We start from the raw sequence: 14,404 nt of genomic DNA, 5'->3' as shown, positions 1-14,404 counted from the left end.
AAAAGTGACTTTTATTTGAACTTTGAGCATCATAAATAGATTTCCAGTAAATGGCAGAATTCGCTGCATAGAATCTTAATGTTAACTATGAAATTTTAGGTTTTTGGATAATACAGACTACACTTGTGTATCCCACGGTGTTTTCTAAATTTAAAGCACCAGTGTATCCCACGGTGCATCTTTACATTTTCATATATATCTATCTATCTATTTGCAAGGTTGCCATATTATCTTTGGGTAACCAACCATATATCTATCTACATATACATATACATCTATCTATCTATATATATATATATATATCATATGAATCTATATTATGAATAAAAGCTGTGGCCAGATATCGCCAAACCATATATGTATTTTGTTTTAATGGCACCATCTGAGATAATACATTTTATTTCATACAAAACGTCATGACATTGTTTAAACTCCATTATAAGTCTGTTTTGAAATAATTTTTGTTGTCAGTTTTGCATGTATCGAATTCAACCTATATGCCCAAAACTCAATTTTCCACATTCATTGAGGTATAATAGATAGTTATATTAACAAATACATATTTATTTATACATGTCTATACTTTTTGTGTAGTTTTGACGGCCGTTGTTCTTATTTTTTGAAAAAAATACATCTTTTTAATATGAAAGCCATCCCCCTTTTTGTACAATCGCATACGTTTACTCGGCAAACTCATTTAATGATGGGTTTCCACTTTTTTGATTAAAAATTGAATAAGAAAGAAAATAGATTCAAGTTTGCAATCATTCTACTGCAATAAGGGTATTTAGATTGGAATTAGATATTCAATTTTGTTTTCCCTTGAAAACGATAAGTGACTTGATTTCTAAAAAACTGCACCATATTTTCTTTTGACGACCAAATTTATTTTAAAGTACACACATTTTCGAATCAAATGATATATGATATAGCCATGTGGTATTTTTGACGATTAAAATTTGAAAATTCCGACTTTGGTCATCGGCCTATTTTGTTTATATAGCTCATCAACTGTTTCGGTTCTTACACATCTTTGGTTTTCAAGTACTGATTTTTGGGCGTTCCTGGTAACGGTAAATCTAGAAAAGCGCTTCGGGCGCATAACATTTATAAAGTATTGTTTTCATTTTTTTCTAGGTCTTTGTTAGTTTAATAAAATTAATCTGGCCTCTAGGAATAGACTTTCGGTAAATACTTTTTGAAACAAGGACATTCCATAACATAAATGATGTGGCAGCTAAGAGATCGATTAGAGGCCACAGTTGTTTACCGATGTTAAAATCTTATAAATCTAATAAGAAGATACACAGGAAGGTAAAAACAAAAAATGAGGGAACCGCATGAACTCAAAAAGGAACGAGACAGGTTTCGTAGACAGGGTAAGTGTCTCTTGGCATGCATGTATCACCCGTCATGCGAATCCACACTCAGTTTTAATGTCACTATTAACAATTGAACACTATCGGTAACTTTACAGATCAGAACCATTCTAAAATTGAGAATGGGAAATCAATGAGGAATGTGTCAAAGAGACATAACCGGACTAAAGAGCAGAAAACAGCCCAAGGCCACCAATGGGTCTTCAAAACAGAGAGAAAATTCCGCATCCTGAGGCGGGCTTCAGCTGGCCCCTAAACAAAAATGTGTACTAGTTCAGTGAAAATGGACATCACACTAAACTTCGAAACATACAAATGAATTAAAATTAAAAAAAACATACAAGACTAACAAAGGCCAGAGGCTCCTGACTTGGGACAGGCGCAAAAATGCGGCGGGGTTGAACATGTTTAGTGAGATCTCAACTATAGTAAAACCAGACATAATTTTAGCAATAGTAGTTTGCCGATTTTTAAATCTAAAAAAGCAGCTTAGAAGAAACAAATCAAGGTAAATAAAAATTGAACATCAAGATTGCGAAAATATGTCGTGTGATACCAGTTAATATATGATCCGAATTTATGTTAGTGGTCCATGAAGTATTTTGTTTTGGTCTGTTAACTTTATATTGAAACCTTTGAGTTCAAATTTTGCTATTGGACCGAAATCTGTGTACCTTCAGGTTTTGATATAAAAGTAGAAAAGATCTATTGGTATTTGGTATCCTTTACAATAAAAACTGTGAAAAAGAATAGGTAAGTTATGATAAACAATATAGTTTTCTATTTTCTTATTTATTGATTTCATAATTTTGCAGTAGTTATTGTATTTAGTTCTTGTGAACACATATTATTTTCAATTTTATCATGAAATGGTTGTTTCATTGTATCATCTTTAAAATTTAAAGTATCTTATTTCGAATTATGTGCGAGTTCAGAGTGAAAATGACGTATGTATATTTAGAAGTTCGATTCAGATCATCAGCTTCTATTACGAGACTACGGCAACAAAACTATTGCGTATAAATCCGACAACTGCGATAGAAAAATTAACATTCACAGAAATTATGTTTTGTACAATATTTATTAAAAAGTAAGTCGTGATTTAATAAAAATGCAACAGAAACGAGTGTCGTCTTTGGTTTCTAAAGTCTTAAAAAAGTCTACCATTAAAGCTGAAAAGGAACCACAATTCTAATAAATTTTTGGAATGTTTATATATATATATATATATTATATATATATTCATCTATTATATTTACATTTGCGATCACTTCCATATCAGCCTAATTTCTCAATTGATATCACTGAACCACCAAACTACCTATCAAACTGTTCTGTGTCACTTTAATATGTTTAGAAAACAATTTGACGCAGGATTGAACTAACTATTTTTCTCAGTCTTAATACATTATACATGATGAAACGTGGATTTATTCTTGATCATACTTCAAAAATGTTTAGTTTAGATCAGAAGCCTCTGTTGTCTAAACTCCTTCCTATTATTTTTTCTATTAGCTCTTTTGTCCTGACGTTTTTTCTTCTTTTCCATTAATCTTTCATGCAAATCACATGAATATTCAAATGACCTATTTTCACATGAATCGTCGTCATCTATTGTTGGTATGTATGATTTTGTAACCATGTTCGTTGTAGGATCACATTCGCTGAAGGTAACATCAAAGCTGCATCCGACTGAAAACAAATACGTCAATATACTCCTATGTTCATAAAATACAATACAAAAGTATACAAAGGGGTTCTTCAAGGCCTGGCTTTGAATGTATCGGTACTTATCCATGTATGCAACGGAACCGTAAATCAATAAAGAAAGGGTTGCTGATTAAGATTCATTCTGAAACCTTTTTTCGAATTCAGTATATGAAGTAATTCTTTTCATGAATGATAACAACGTGGAAAATCAATAAACAGGGATACCCTTTAAGCTATAAAGGTAAAATTCATACTAATTTAATAAAATTGAAAATCATTCTATTTACTTGAACAAATAACCAGACATGACTTAAACATCAGTTTTAAAACTACTATGTGATTAAGAGCTTGACATATTGTATAGACATCTGTCCATTGTTAAAGACTGTGTGTTGATCTGTTGACGTATCTTGTTCGTTAAATCGCATTGAAGTACATTGTATATTCTTTAAAATTAACCTTTCAATCATTAGCATATACATTTTGTAATCGGGGAATCCACTTATGCTTTTGTCAATGAGAGCTTGATTGTTACTGAAAGCTTCTTTTTTTTAAATTTTAATTTTGTTATGTTGTTGTTTACTTGTTTGGTTCTGTTCACGTATTTGCTTACGTCTACGCTGTTCCTTGACTATCTTTTTATTATCTTTCCAAATATTTTTCTGTTCTCTAATTAACATTTTATTCTCCTTCTTTTCATTTTTGCGCTCCATTTTTTTTGCTTTCCACTGTTGAATACGCTCAAACTTTGTACATGAAATGGTGACAATTATTGTTGGTTCGCATTCTTCTTCTTCTCCGTCCTTTAATGTCAGAACTCGGTTTACTGTGTTTGTTGTATTATCACAATCACTCCAGTTTTCCTTGTCGTATTTGCATTCTATAATAAATTGTGATGAGAATAAATTAAAGGAATTAACATATTTTACAAAGAAGTCTGAATATCAATGTTTGACCATAACAGTATATTTGTGTTAAAAAACAACAACAAATCTAAAAAACAAGCAAAACCCTCATTAAAACTTGCAACCCCCTTCCAAAAATTAAGTGATTTCCATGCGCACATCAAGTGTCTTGAAATAACTTTCATCTAGTACGCTCCTGACAATTCGAATATGACATTTCTAAGTGCATTTTAACCGTAATTATTTGTATGATTAAAAAGTTGGTAGCAGACAATCTAAGATTGGTAATACCGAATAAACAACAATAGTGAATTGAATTTAGAAACAATACATACTAAGTCTTTGTTCTTTTACAAGCTTTCTTTTTTCTTTTCTCTCTTGCTTCATTTGCAATTTTTCATTCTTTCTTTTCTGTTTACGGTCCACTTTCTTTGCTTTCCATGCCTGTATTCTGTTAAGTTTATCACAAGTTATGGTGATAGTGTGCGTTTGTTCACAACCCTGTTCGCCTTCACTCAAAGTAAAATTTCGGGTTACTGTATTTGTTGCTATATCGCACTCACTCCAGTCACTGTGGTCATACCGGCATCCTTTATAAACAGAATGATCGCAATTACAAATTAAGTAATCACTTGTATTGACTACATGTATGGCCCAATTCGTATTCAAACCAAACAAAGCATTCATTCATTTACAAAAATAAAGTACTGATATCTTAGGTTCCCGATTGCTCTCATACATCCCTCTCTCTCACAATGTTTAGTTTTGAGTGAGCATCCATGATAAATGTAGATCCAGAAAATCCAAAATATTTTTTTTTCTTTACCTATATACTGATCAACGGGAGACAAATCCTTTTATCAAACAAAATTTATTTATACAATAGACAAGGGTATCGTGATAGTAAATATGATTGATTGTTGTTTGTTTATCAGCCAGTGGCAAATGTTTCATTCATTTTCAGGACAAGACAAGAAGAAAATAACTTTTATTCAGTAAGTAGAAGATTCTGCAAAGTGGGTCTACCGAAATGAAGAGCGAGATTATTTTATAAAACACGAAATTGAGATTGCTATAGTGACAAAACAAAGTCGGTGTCCCTATTTTTACCTCATATTTTGTTCCCAAATTAATGGAAAACCTTGCACCAGTTTAAAGAACAAAATCACACTTAGAATTGAATAGGTTGTTCCTACTTCAAGTAGAAACTGATGGTATGTGGTTGAATAACGAAGTTTTGTTTAATACATACAGATAAAGATAATTATAAAGATAAAAAATAGTTCAATTATATTTATGATATCAGAGAATCGTTTTAAACTTCAGAGGGATAGTTAGAAGAATAAATTTACTATTACTTATGTTATTTGATAGACAGTTATATATTTCTAAAAAGCTTCAATCAAGTAGAAATTAGATTTTTCAAAGATAAGAGGACTCGTAAGAAAATTGTAGTCAATTTTATTAATTACACATTTTAAAAATATATTCCACATGTGTCTATATAATACTTACGTTTAACGAAATGAATAAAAAAGCTCAGTTCATTAGGAAGCGATTTTTTTAAGTGACCATAAATTGCATCAGAAACGCCAGATTTTTTCTATAAGTAACAATATTGTTTGTGTAAGATAAAATATAATATTTCCATATATTTACTTACTTTTAAGTTGCATTTTTACAAGCTGTTTATTCTCTTTCATCTCTTGTTTTTGTTCTTTTCTTTGTTGTTTCTTTTCCTGCCATTCTCTTCTACTTTCCGCCTTTTTTACTTTCCATGCTTGTAGTCTTTCAAACCTATCACATGTTATAGTTTGGTTCTGTGTCTCTTGGCATCCTTCCTCGCCGGATTTTAGAGTCAAAACTCGGCTGACGGTATTTGTTGCTGTGTCACAGTCACTCCATGCACTTTTATCATATTTGCATCCTGAAAAGTTGTTTTGTTCATTTTTAAGGTTTCAAATAAAAATTATAAGTAAATAATTACTAATATTTTGACACATATTATATTCAATGTTTAACCTTTATGATAACTCAAACAAGATCTTTAATATATCAGGGGAAAAAAACGGATAAAACATACATTTAACTACATATCTTCTTTGTTTGGCCTAAAATGAGTTCTTATTGGAGTTTTTCGGTACTGACATAATGTATAACCTACTTTTCTTAAATTTTCCGTTAATAAATTTCGAAACTATTAAGAAACAAATATCCCAAATCCCTCCAACAATGGTGACTTAAGATACAATAAACCATTTTTTGTATTCCCCATTTTGGTCATACTCGTGTATTCGTGTTTTATAAGCCTTTGGATTAAGCGTTAATACTGAAAAGCGCCCCGGACGCTCCAAACTTATGAAGTGTGTTATTTTAATTGTTCATTTGTAAAATCAAATCAGAATATTTTCTTTATTGATAGTATTTTATTTTATATATTTTTAAGGTCAGCTGGTTTTGATATTAAATTATTTGACAAATTGCAATGAAAGACAGTCTTGCCTGAACTGACCATCTTGTGCACAATGTAGTAATTTCGGTAATTAAAATGCTTGTTAAACTTATAGAAATGCTATTTATAGTAATTTGAATACTTGTTAAACTAGTTGAAATGCTTGTTAAACTAATAGAAATGCCACTTATAGTAATTTGAATACTTGTTAAACTTATCAAAATGGTTGTTAAAGTAGTTGAAAATCTAATGCTAACTAAACTAATTAAAATGCTTGTTCAACTTTAGACTTACGTTGTCGCTCTCGAAGTTTCCATCCCTTTTTAGCAGCGACTGTAGCTACCAGGACAGCCACCAAAAGAACAAACACGTTTTTCATGTTGTAGCGTATATACTAGTATTGAAGACCAAAGAAAACTGGAGTGACCTTAGATGATGTTTGTGACTTTATATACATATTAGTAACCACAAAACTCTTGACACACTTATGGAGCTACATCATCTGATCACAATTGTAATTCTTAGTCAACTAATCCCTAGACAAATTAATTGGGAAGGCTAAGGACAAACGCATCCCATAAGGGTTAATATGAAGAAAAGATAAATAAATCAAACTCATTAGTACAATTTCTGGTTAGCAATAACCACGTCACTTCAATTGATGTCAGATGTTGTCCATTTCGTGTTATAATCTTTCCGACAATAATAACAAAAGTTCATAATATGGGACTATATGTCAAAAAAGACACTTTTGTTACAATTAAGTGTGTCACCTGTATATTTTTATGATTCACAACAGTTATTTCCTTTCTGACATATTTTCAAGGGTCAATATTTACAGACAAAGTGTAACTGCTGTAGGAAAGTGTAGAAAATGTACTAAGATTACTGATAAAATATGAAATCGGGTGTTGGTTTTAGTGGTTTTCGTTTTAATGTATATTTCACTTACCAATCAGTTTTGAATATACATGATCAAAGAAGAAAATTGTAATAAGACTAACAATACAATACTAAGTTAAGGTTCTACTACTGTTGATAGAAAAATAAAAAAAATAAATGTGCATACAGGACTTAGTTATAGTATATATGCATCATTGTTTCAATAACTTCGAAAGCATCACAATTCGAAAAAAAAACTCGTTTCAAATGACTTTAAATTAAACACGTGTTTTATATGAAATAATAGGGAAACTTACGACAGGTAAACCACTTTTGACCTAATAGAAATCTTCTCTCTACTATTGTTTCATGTTTTCATTATTCTCTGATTGTAAATTAACTTACATATTTTTTTTTGTTCTTGTAAGATCTTCTTCTCTATTGGAAATGATGTTGTTGTGTTTGTGTGTGTGTGAAATATTCTCGTTTGTCGTCTTTGTTTCCTTTTCTATCAGATATTCATACAGTAATAGATTGACAATCTAGAAGCTACCGACAACTTTCTGAATGTACCACTTAGATCTACTTTCTTGACTGTTGAATTGTGAAGAGTGACAATTTCTCATAGTAGTCAACTTTCTAGATATATGCAATTAAAATATAGATATGTATATTTGTACCCAAAAAATAATATCTCTTTAAAGACTTGATACCTGATAGAGAGTTGAAATCTTTCACTTTAGATAAAACAATCTCCTTATTTTACCCCTTTCGCCATGACTTCATTATTATCATTTTTTTTCCAATAAAAATGACAAATTATTGTCAAACCTAGGTATATTACAAAATACAAAGTGGCCAAGCTACATGACATGTTGTTTTCATATCTACGTTGTTGTTAATGAAATTTTCTAAACATTAACATTTTAAGTGTTAAAAAGCAATCCAAATTATGAACAACTACGTAAAATAGGTTCTACGATTAATCTCTCTAATCAAAAAGATTCCCCCAGAAGAAGACCCCTCCACTTTAGAGGTTTTATATGTTCACACCTATTATCGTGATAACATGTCGTTCTATCGAGGTAACATATAATAGTATTTTTGAAAATGTTGTTATTTTCATGCGAAATTATGAATAGTCGAATTCATCTCCTTTTTTCTTTAATAGAACTTTCCAAGCAAATTTTTTATTGATTTATTTTATCAAATGTTGTGAATCTTTAGTCAACAAAATGTGAAAAATGTAGGATATGATTAATTGAGAACCTATATATTGAACTTAGATGAGGGTGTGGTCGGAAATGTAGGACATGACAAATAAGTAGTCCATGTGATTGTGTTGATAGGGCTTATTATCATAATTAAGATAATCTTATAAGTGTCTTGGTCTCAAGATTTTTAATCATATGCGGAAGCTCGTTTATGGCCTGACAAAATGTAAAAATATTCATTACAGAAAAAATTAGATCTTCGCAATAAGTTCCCGTAGCAATTCCAATTATTTTCTGATATAAAATCTTGCCCTGACGAAAAAACCCTATGTCTGCCCTGACACGACAGAAATACTTTTCTATGTATTGTACGGCTGTTTTGACAACTTTTGTTTACACGATACTTTATTTTTTACATCACTGGGTCGATACCTCTGCTGGTGGACTATCAGTCACTGAGGGTATCATCAGCTCAGTAGTCAGTATTTCGGTACTGACATGATTTATAACAAACTTTTCTAAAATTGTCCGTTTATAAATTTTGAAATTATAAAGGAACTAAGGTTTCAACTCCCTCAGGCAAAGTTGACCTTAGAAGAATTTGGTTAATTGTTTTAGGTATTTTTGTCATATAGCTCTTCAACTGTTTCGGTACTTATACATCCCTCGGATTTCAAATGTTTGGCATTGAGCTTTCCTGATGAAGGTAAATCCAGAAAAGCGCTTCGGACGCATGAAATAATTAAACGTGTTGTTTTCAATTTTTTATCCTTAAATCATCTAGATTGGACTATGAATAATATGAATAATATCATTTGGTAATATATAAATGTTTAGTCTCCACAATTTTCGGTAAGGTTTTACAAACGTTAATTTGTCGTGGCATTAAATTATAATTTTTTTTACTATTTTGCCACCCATTGACATATGAAAGTGGATGCAACAAATCATGATGGTTTAGTAGCAACTAGCACTTTGTCCCAAAGAATCATCTAAATAAAGGCAACAGTAGTATACTGCTGTTCGAAAGTCGTAAATCGATTGAGAGAAAACAAATCCGGGTTACAAACTAAAACCGAGGGAAACAAATCAACAGTGACAGGAAAACAAAGGAACAACAAGAACACTGAAGTGCAACAAAAACAAACGCCAACATACATAGAAACTATTTGATAACAACTGCCATATTTCTGCCTTGGTACAGGACATTTTAAGAAAAATGGTGGGTTGGACCTGGTGTTTTATGGCTAGCCAAACCTCCCGCTTATATGGCAATTTTAAAAAATATCGCTAAAATGACAACACTACGTGACAGAAATACAGCACAAACACACGCAAGAACACTCATCACAGAGAAACGCACAAACAAATAATATAATAGTCGACACAACATGCAAACCGCAGAACAACAACGAACATCTTCCATCAACGACAGACAGCACAGGACATTACAAACAGTGACGCACTTATGTAACGAATATGTAATCTTGAACTTCATACAATTATTTCCGCAATACCAGTCCAAACATAATAATAGAACGTGTATGCATACACATGATAAATGAAAATCAGACAACAAATTATATAGACATTGATATTTAGTGTGAAAGACGATCATCCACTCGATCTAGGCTGCCGTATTCCCTCATATTCATATGGACAAAAGGAGATGTGGGCATACATCAATGCGACAGCAACGAATCAAATAGGATAACCTTAAGATATCTATAGAGGGCAATATGTTTTCTTTAATAATAGACAGCTGTTTATATAATGTGTCACTCTTAATTGAAAGTAATAAATATATGTGTAATACTAATTTACCCGAAATTATCTAACTAACGGAAAATATTCAGATATGACATACGACAACTCCTAACTTAGGACATGGATATAGTTTAGATAGCACACATAACTGAAATCCTAAGACTACATGTATACACCTTCATTATATACAGTTATTGTCATAACAAAGGATCAATACTACAGTAATTCAAAATGAAATTGGTATCATTATTTGTTCAGATCTAATCGGAAAATGAAAATGTTTTATGAAATCATAAACTAGCACAACTAACCATAATATAAGCTCTATACTAATGTTAACGTGGCCGGGATAAGGTACCGGTATTTTATGTATCTATTAACAAATGTAAATATGTTCATGAAATTTTGTTTAAGAAATAAAATATGAAATGATAATTTTGATAAATTGATACTTAAATTAGAAACTTTTAATTTCATTTGTTACAAATAATTTTTTACAAAGATGTAAGGTCCTATCCATGAACTGGATTAAGATTAGAGAAAAGAAAAACATCTTCAATTAGATGCTCATATACATGGAAGCTGCTTTTTCTTTGTAAATAGATAATGCATGCAACAGTTATAAATCATCAAGTTGCTTGATTGTAATTTACAAAGAGAATTGCATGGAACTTTATTCTATAACCCAATATGACGTCAGACTGTTCAATTTGAGTTATGCATACTATTATTATGACACATCTACCACTATTGCATGGTTCCAACAGTCATTTTAATGATTTAATAGTTTACAATTTTTACATAATCAAAAAAAAAAGGAAGGAGGGGGGGGGGGGGTCATTTGATCTTGTCTCTAGTATGCATGTGGTATTTTTACTTTTACAATGTAGCCCCCCCCCCCCCATTAATTTCTATTCATTTTCTTATATCCTCTGTTTCAACAAAAGAAAGGAGAAACAGTTATTTTCTAATTTTTGTATTATTAAATTATTAAAATGGACTGCACATGATTTGGGAAGTTCCAAAGTTCCGAAACGTGTCCTGTTGGTTCTGCTTTGTGTACAAAATATAATGTCACGTGATCATTTGATGCAAAATTCTTCATATAGCCAGTATTCTACACATGATACCAATACCAATACGAAAAATCTTGAAATGTAAAAAATATTCCATAATAGTAAATCCAAATGATATGATTGTGACTACTATAACACAGCCCAATTATTGTCTCGGTTCGCTTGCTTTAATATTTCTTTTTACAGTGAGTATACATATCTTCAAAAAGGGAATTATTACTTATTGGTTAGTATCAAGAGTAGAACCAATTTATACGGAAGCGTATTAGGGCCATCCTTTTTTTATTTTTATTTTTCAAATTGTCGACTTTAATCTTGGAATTATCAACTTTAATCTTGGAATTATCAACTTTAATCTTGGATTTACCAACTTTAATCTTGGAATTTAGGTATTCAGATCATTGAGAGTTTTGACACATTCAAAAGTTTTTATTGATTATAGGTAATGCTCTTTTTAAAGTGCTAGTAATAACGGGTATATTATCCAACAGTCTTTGCTCTTGCTTTGCATAGAAGTAGTAAATATCAAAGTAGTTTAAACCGACCGAATATTGACCAGACGTTCTCTTGTACTATGCGAGACGAGCAAGACACCACTGATACAGTAGTTAAAGGAAATAATCTGGACCATAAATAGGACAAGGTAGGCAGACAAACCCCAAACAGAGTCATGTATGTCACCTATTCAAGCAAGAACGTCTCCTATTTAGGCAAGAACGACATTGTTTTACACTAAATTCTTCCTCTTCTTTATTGTTTGTTTCAGAACTTTTTTTTATCTTTTGATGAAGACTTAGTTTTTGGCATGCAGGTATTAAACCATAAGAAATGTTTGCCTTGTGATTACATGTATTACTAACTTAAACTTTTACATTGTGTAAAATCATTAATTGTTTTTTTTATATTGATGTCTTAATTCCAAAATACTATGAACCAAAAAATGATTGCTTGATATCATTCGATTTTCTTGTTAGTTCTCTCTGACCCCAAGCGTGACTGAGTATAGAAATATGGTCATCTCTTGGTCTTTTCCGACCAACAGTATAACCTTTTCAAAGTGGGCCGTCCGTTTGGATGCGCTGAATGTTTGAATTCGTATCCACGTCCGGTCAGAATGGGGACGTACAATCCGATGTCTCGTGTAATGAGAGTGTCACACTCTTTGCAATTTTCAAAGAACCATTACAACAGCTCTTTCCGGTTCCGTATGCGACCTGGTGTAAGGATAAATTTCTTTCCTTATCCAATGTACTCTCATTTTCCAGCGGCATTCAAAATTCCTTCATTCCGGTCGATCACTATTTCAAGACTTACCGATAATTGTATTTATTTTTAATTAGTTCTCACCCTAAACATTTTTGAAATATTTCCCACTGGACGTAAAGCAAACAACAATCAATCAGCAGTAGTTTTTTGTTTAGCTTCTCTGCTCCAGCTGACATTGGCATGTTTCTGCGATAAAAACAGCCATAAAAGAAATAAATAGGGGTTGGTCCGTAAGAACCATACAAAACTCAAATTACCTTATGATCTCATCGTTTGTCATGTTGAGGACAATTATGATATTATTTATATCATAACCCTATTGTATTGTTATTTTTCCCTTACATGTATTTCTTTATTTACCATAACATATTTTGTAAACTCGTATAGTCAATAGACTCCTTACTTCGAATGAGTCAAACACGGAACAGTATTTCTTGGAAGGGAAAAAATCCTTGAACCAGTTTACTCACTTTTTGAATAAAGAGCGAAATTACGACAGAATACTTCGAGACAATTATTCTGCCTTTATTTTACTCTTTTTTGTAATATTTGTGCTAATGTAAAGAAACTAGACTGCATGGTGTTATTCTTCAAATAATGGCATTACTGTTACATTTTAGAAAAATCTATAAAATCAGAAGTTATCGCTTTACTTATACCAGAAAAACGTGTCTGACTTATTCACTAAAGCCATATGCACACATATAATAGTTTAATCGGCAAAGCTCCATTTATTCTTTTATTTTCTTACTGCGTCCTCTTTAACCTGTCTTTGAGAGACGGTGTATCCAGAGATGTCTATGTAATTCGACAACACTTTACAAAGTATGTTGTGCTTATAGTTGCGCTGAAGACGAAATTCTCCCACTTGCATCACAAGATTACCATTGATAAACATTTAACATGTACATTTACTCGTAACTTTTATTAGGTAACTGATCCAGATTTTAAGTGTAGTGTTGAGACCTACAATGTAAAAAATTATTAAGGAAGGGTCAGACCTACACTGTAAAAGTTTAACGTAATGTGTTGTTGGTTTAATATCTCATTTTCCATTCATATGTATCAAATTTTGAATAAAGAAACTAAATGCCTTTCACCCAGATTACTTTAACGCTGTTTTCTTTTCAAAATTATTCACAAGTCAGTAGTGTTGAATGTATGACGATCTTATATAGGATACTATTTTGTTCTTGGGTTTGGTGGCGGGGGCGGTCAAGACATGTTTAATCCCGCCACTTATGTAGTGTACCTGTCCCAAGTCGAAAGCACGTGAGAGTGGTTGTCGTTGCTTGCTGTCTTTCATGTTTTTTTAATACCGTTTTAGCATTAATCAGGCCGTTAGTTTTCTCGATTGATTTCTTTCGCATTTTGTCATTCCGGAGTCTTTTATATAGCTTAGTATTTTCGGAAGTCAGTATGACGACCGATAACGGTGTTTACATCCACGTTTGGTGGATAGTTGTCTCATGTGCAAACAAAGCACATCTTCTTTTTTTAATACTTCTAAATCAATAAGATAATATTGTAAAAGGGACTACACAGTTTTTTTCTTCAGAATTTATCATTGCATTTCGAAAAATGGACACAGGGGCGGACTCAGACAGGGCATACGGGGCATGCGCCCCAACTTAATCGGAATATACCCTTTTTCGTTAAAAAAACTTTTAAAACAATTCTGCCACGCCATTCTTAATAGTCTTTAAGACTTTTTTCTCAAAAGATTTTATTGCTTTACAACGCATTATTTTTA

General features: G+C 31.7%; 1 protein-coding gene across 1 annotated transcript; it reads right to left on the bottom strand.

Moving 5' to 3' along the window:
- Nucleotides 1-9: 9 nt before the first annotated feature.
- Nucleotides 10-6,857, bottom strand: LOC127704209 (uncharacterized). The gene is made up of 5 exons (XM_052208154.1): nt 6,741-6,857; nt 5,658-5,921; nt 4,330-4,584; nt 3,703-3,969; nt 10-3,071 (listed from the first exon to the last, which is right to left on the bottom strand). Exons 1-5 carry the CDS (start codon nt 6,823-6,825, stop codon nt 2,842-2,844), a joined length of 1,101 nt encoding a protein of 366 aa, XP_052064114.1. The 5' UTR covers nt 6,826-6,857; the 3' UTR covers nt 10-2,841.
- Between the last annotated feature and the right edge of the window lie 7,547 nt (nt 6,858-14,404).

This window comes from Mytilus californianus, unplaced genomic scaffold, assembly GCF_021869535.1.
Source record: "Mytilus californianus isolate M0D057914Y unplaced genomic scaffold, xbMytCali1.0.p SCAF_1, whole genome shotgun sequence".
NCBI lineage: Eukaryota > Metazoa > Mollusca > Bivalvia > Mytilida > Mytilidae > Mytilus > Mytilus californianus.
The sequence above is the reverse complement of the archived record's forward strand: the minus strand, read 5'-3'. Positions and strand labels throughout refer to the sequence as shown.

Bases quoted from the DNA above. Each gene is read 5' to 3' on its own strand.
- LOC127704209 (XM_052208154.1), bottom strand. From the start codon at position 6,825: ATGAAAAACGTGTTTGTTCTTTTGGTGGCTGTCCTGGTAGCTACAGTC. The intron at 5,922-6,740 runs GTAAGTCTAAAG...ACAACTTTTCAG, and splicing joins GAAACTTCGAGAGCGACAAC to GATGCAAATATGATAAAAGT. The intron at 3,072-3,702 runs GTAAGCAAATAC...ATTTGTTTTCAG, and splicing joins AGTCAAGGAACAGCGTAGAC to TCGGATGCAGCTTTGATGTT.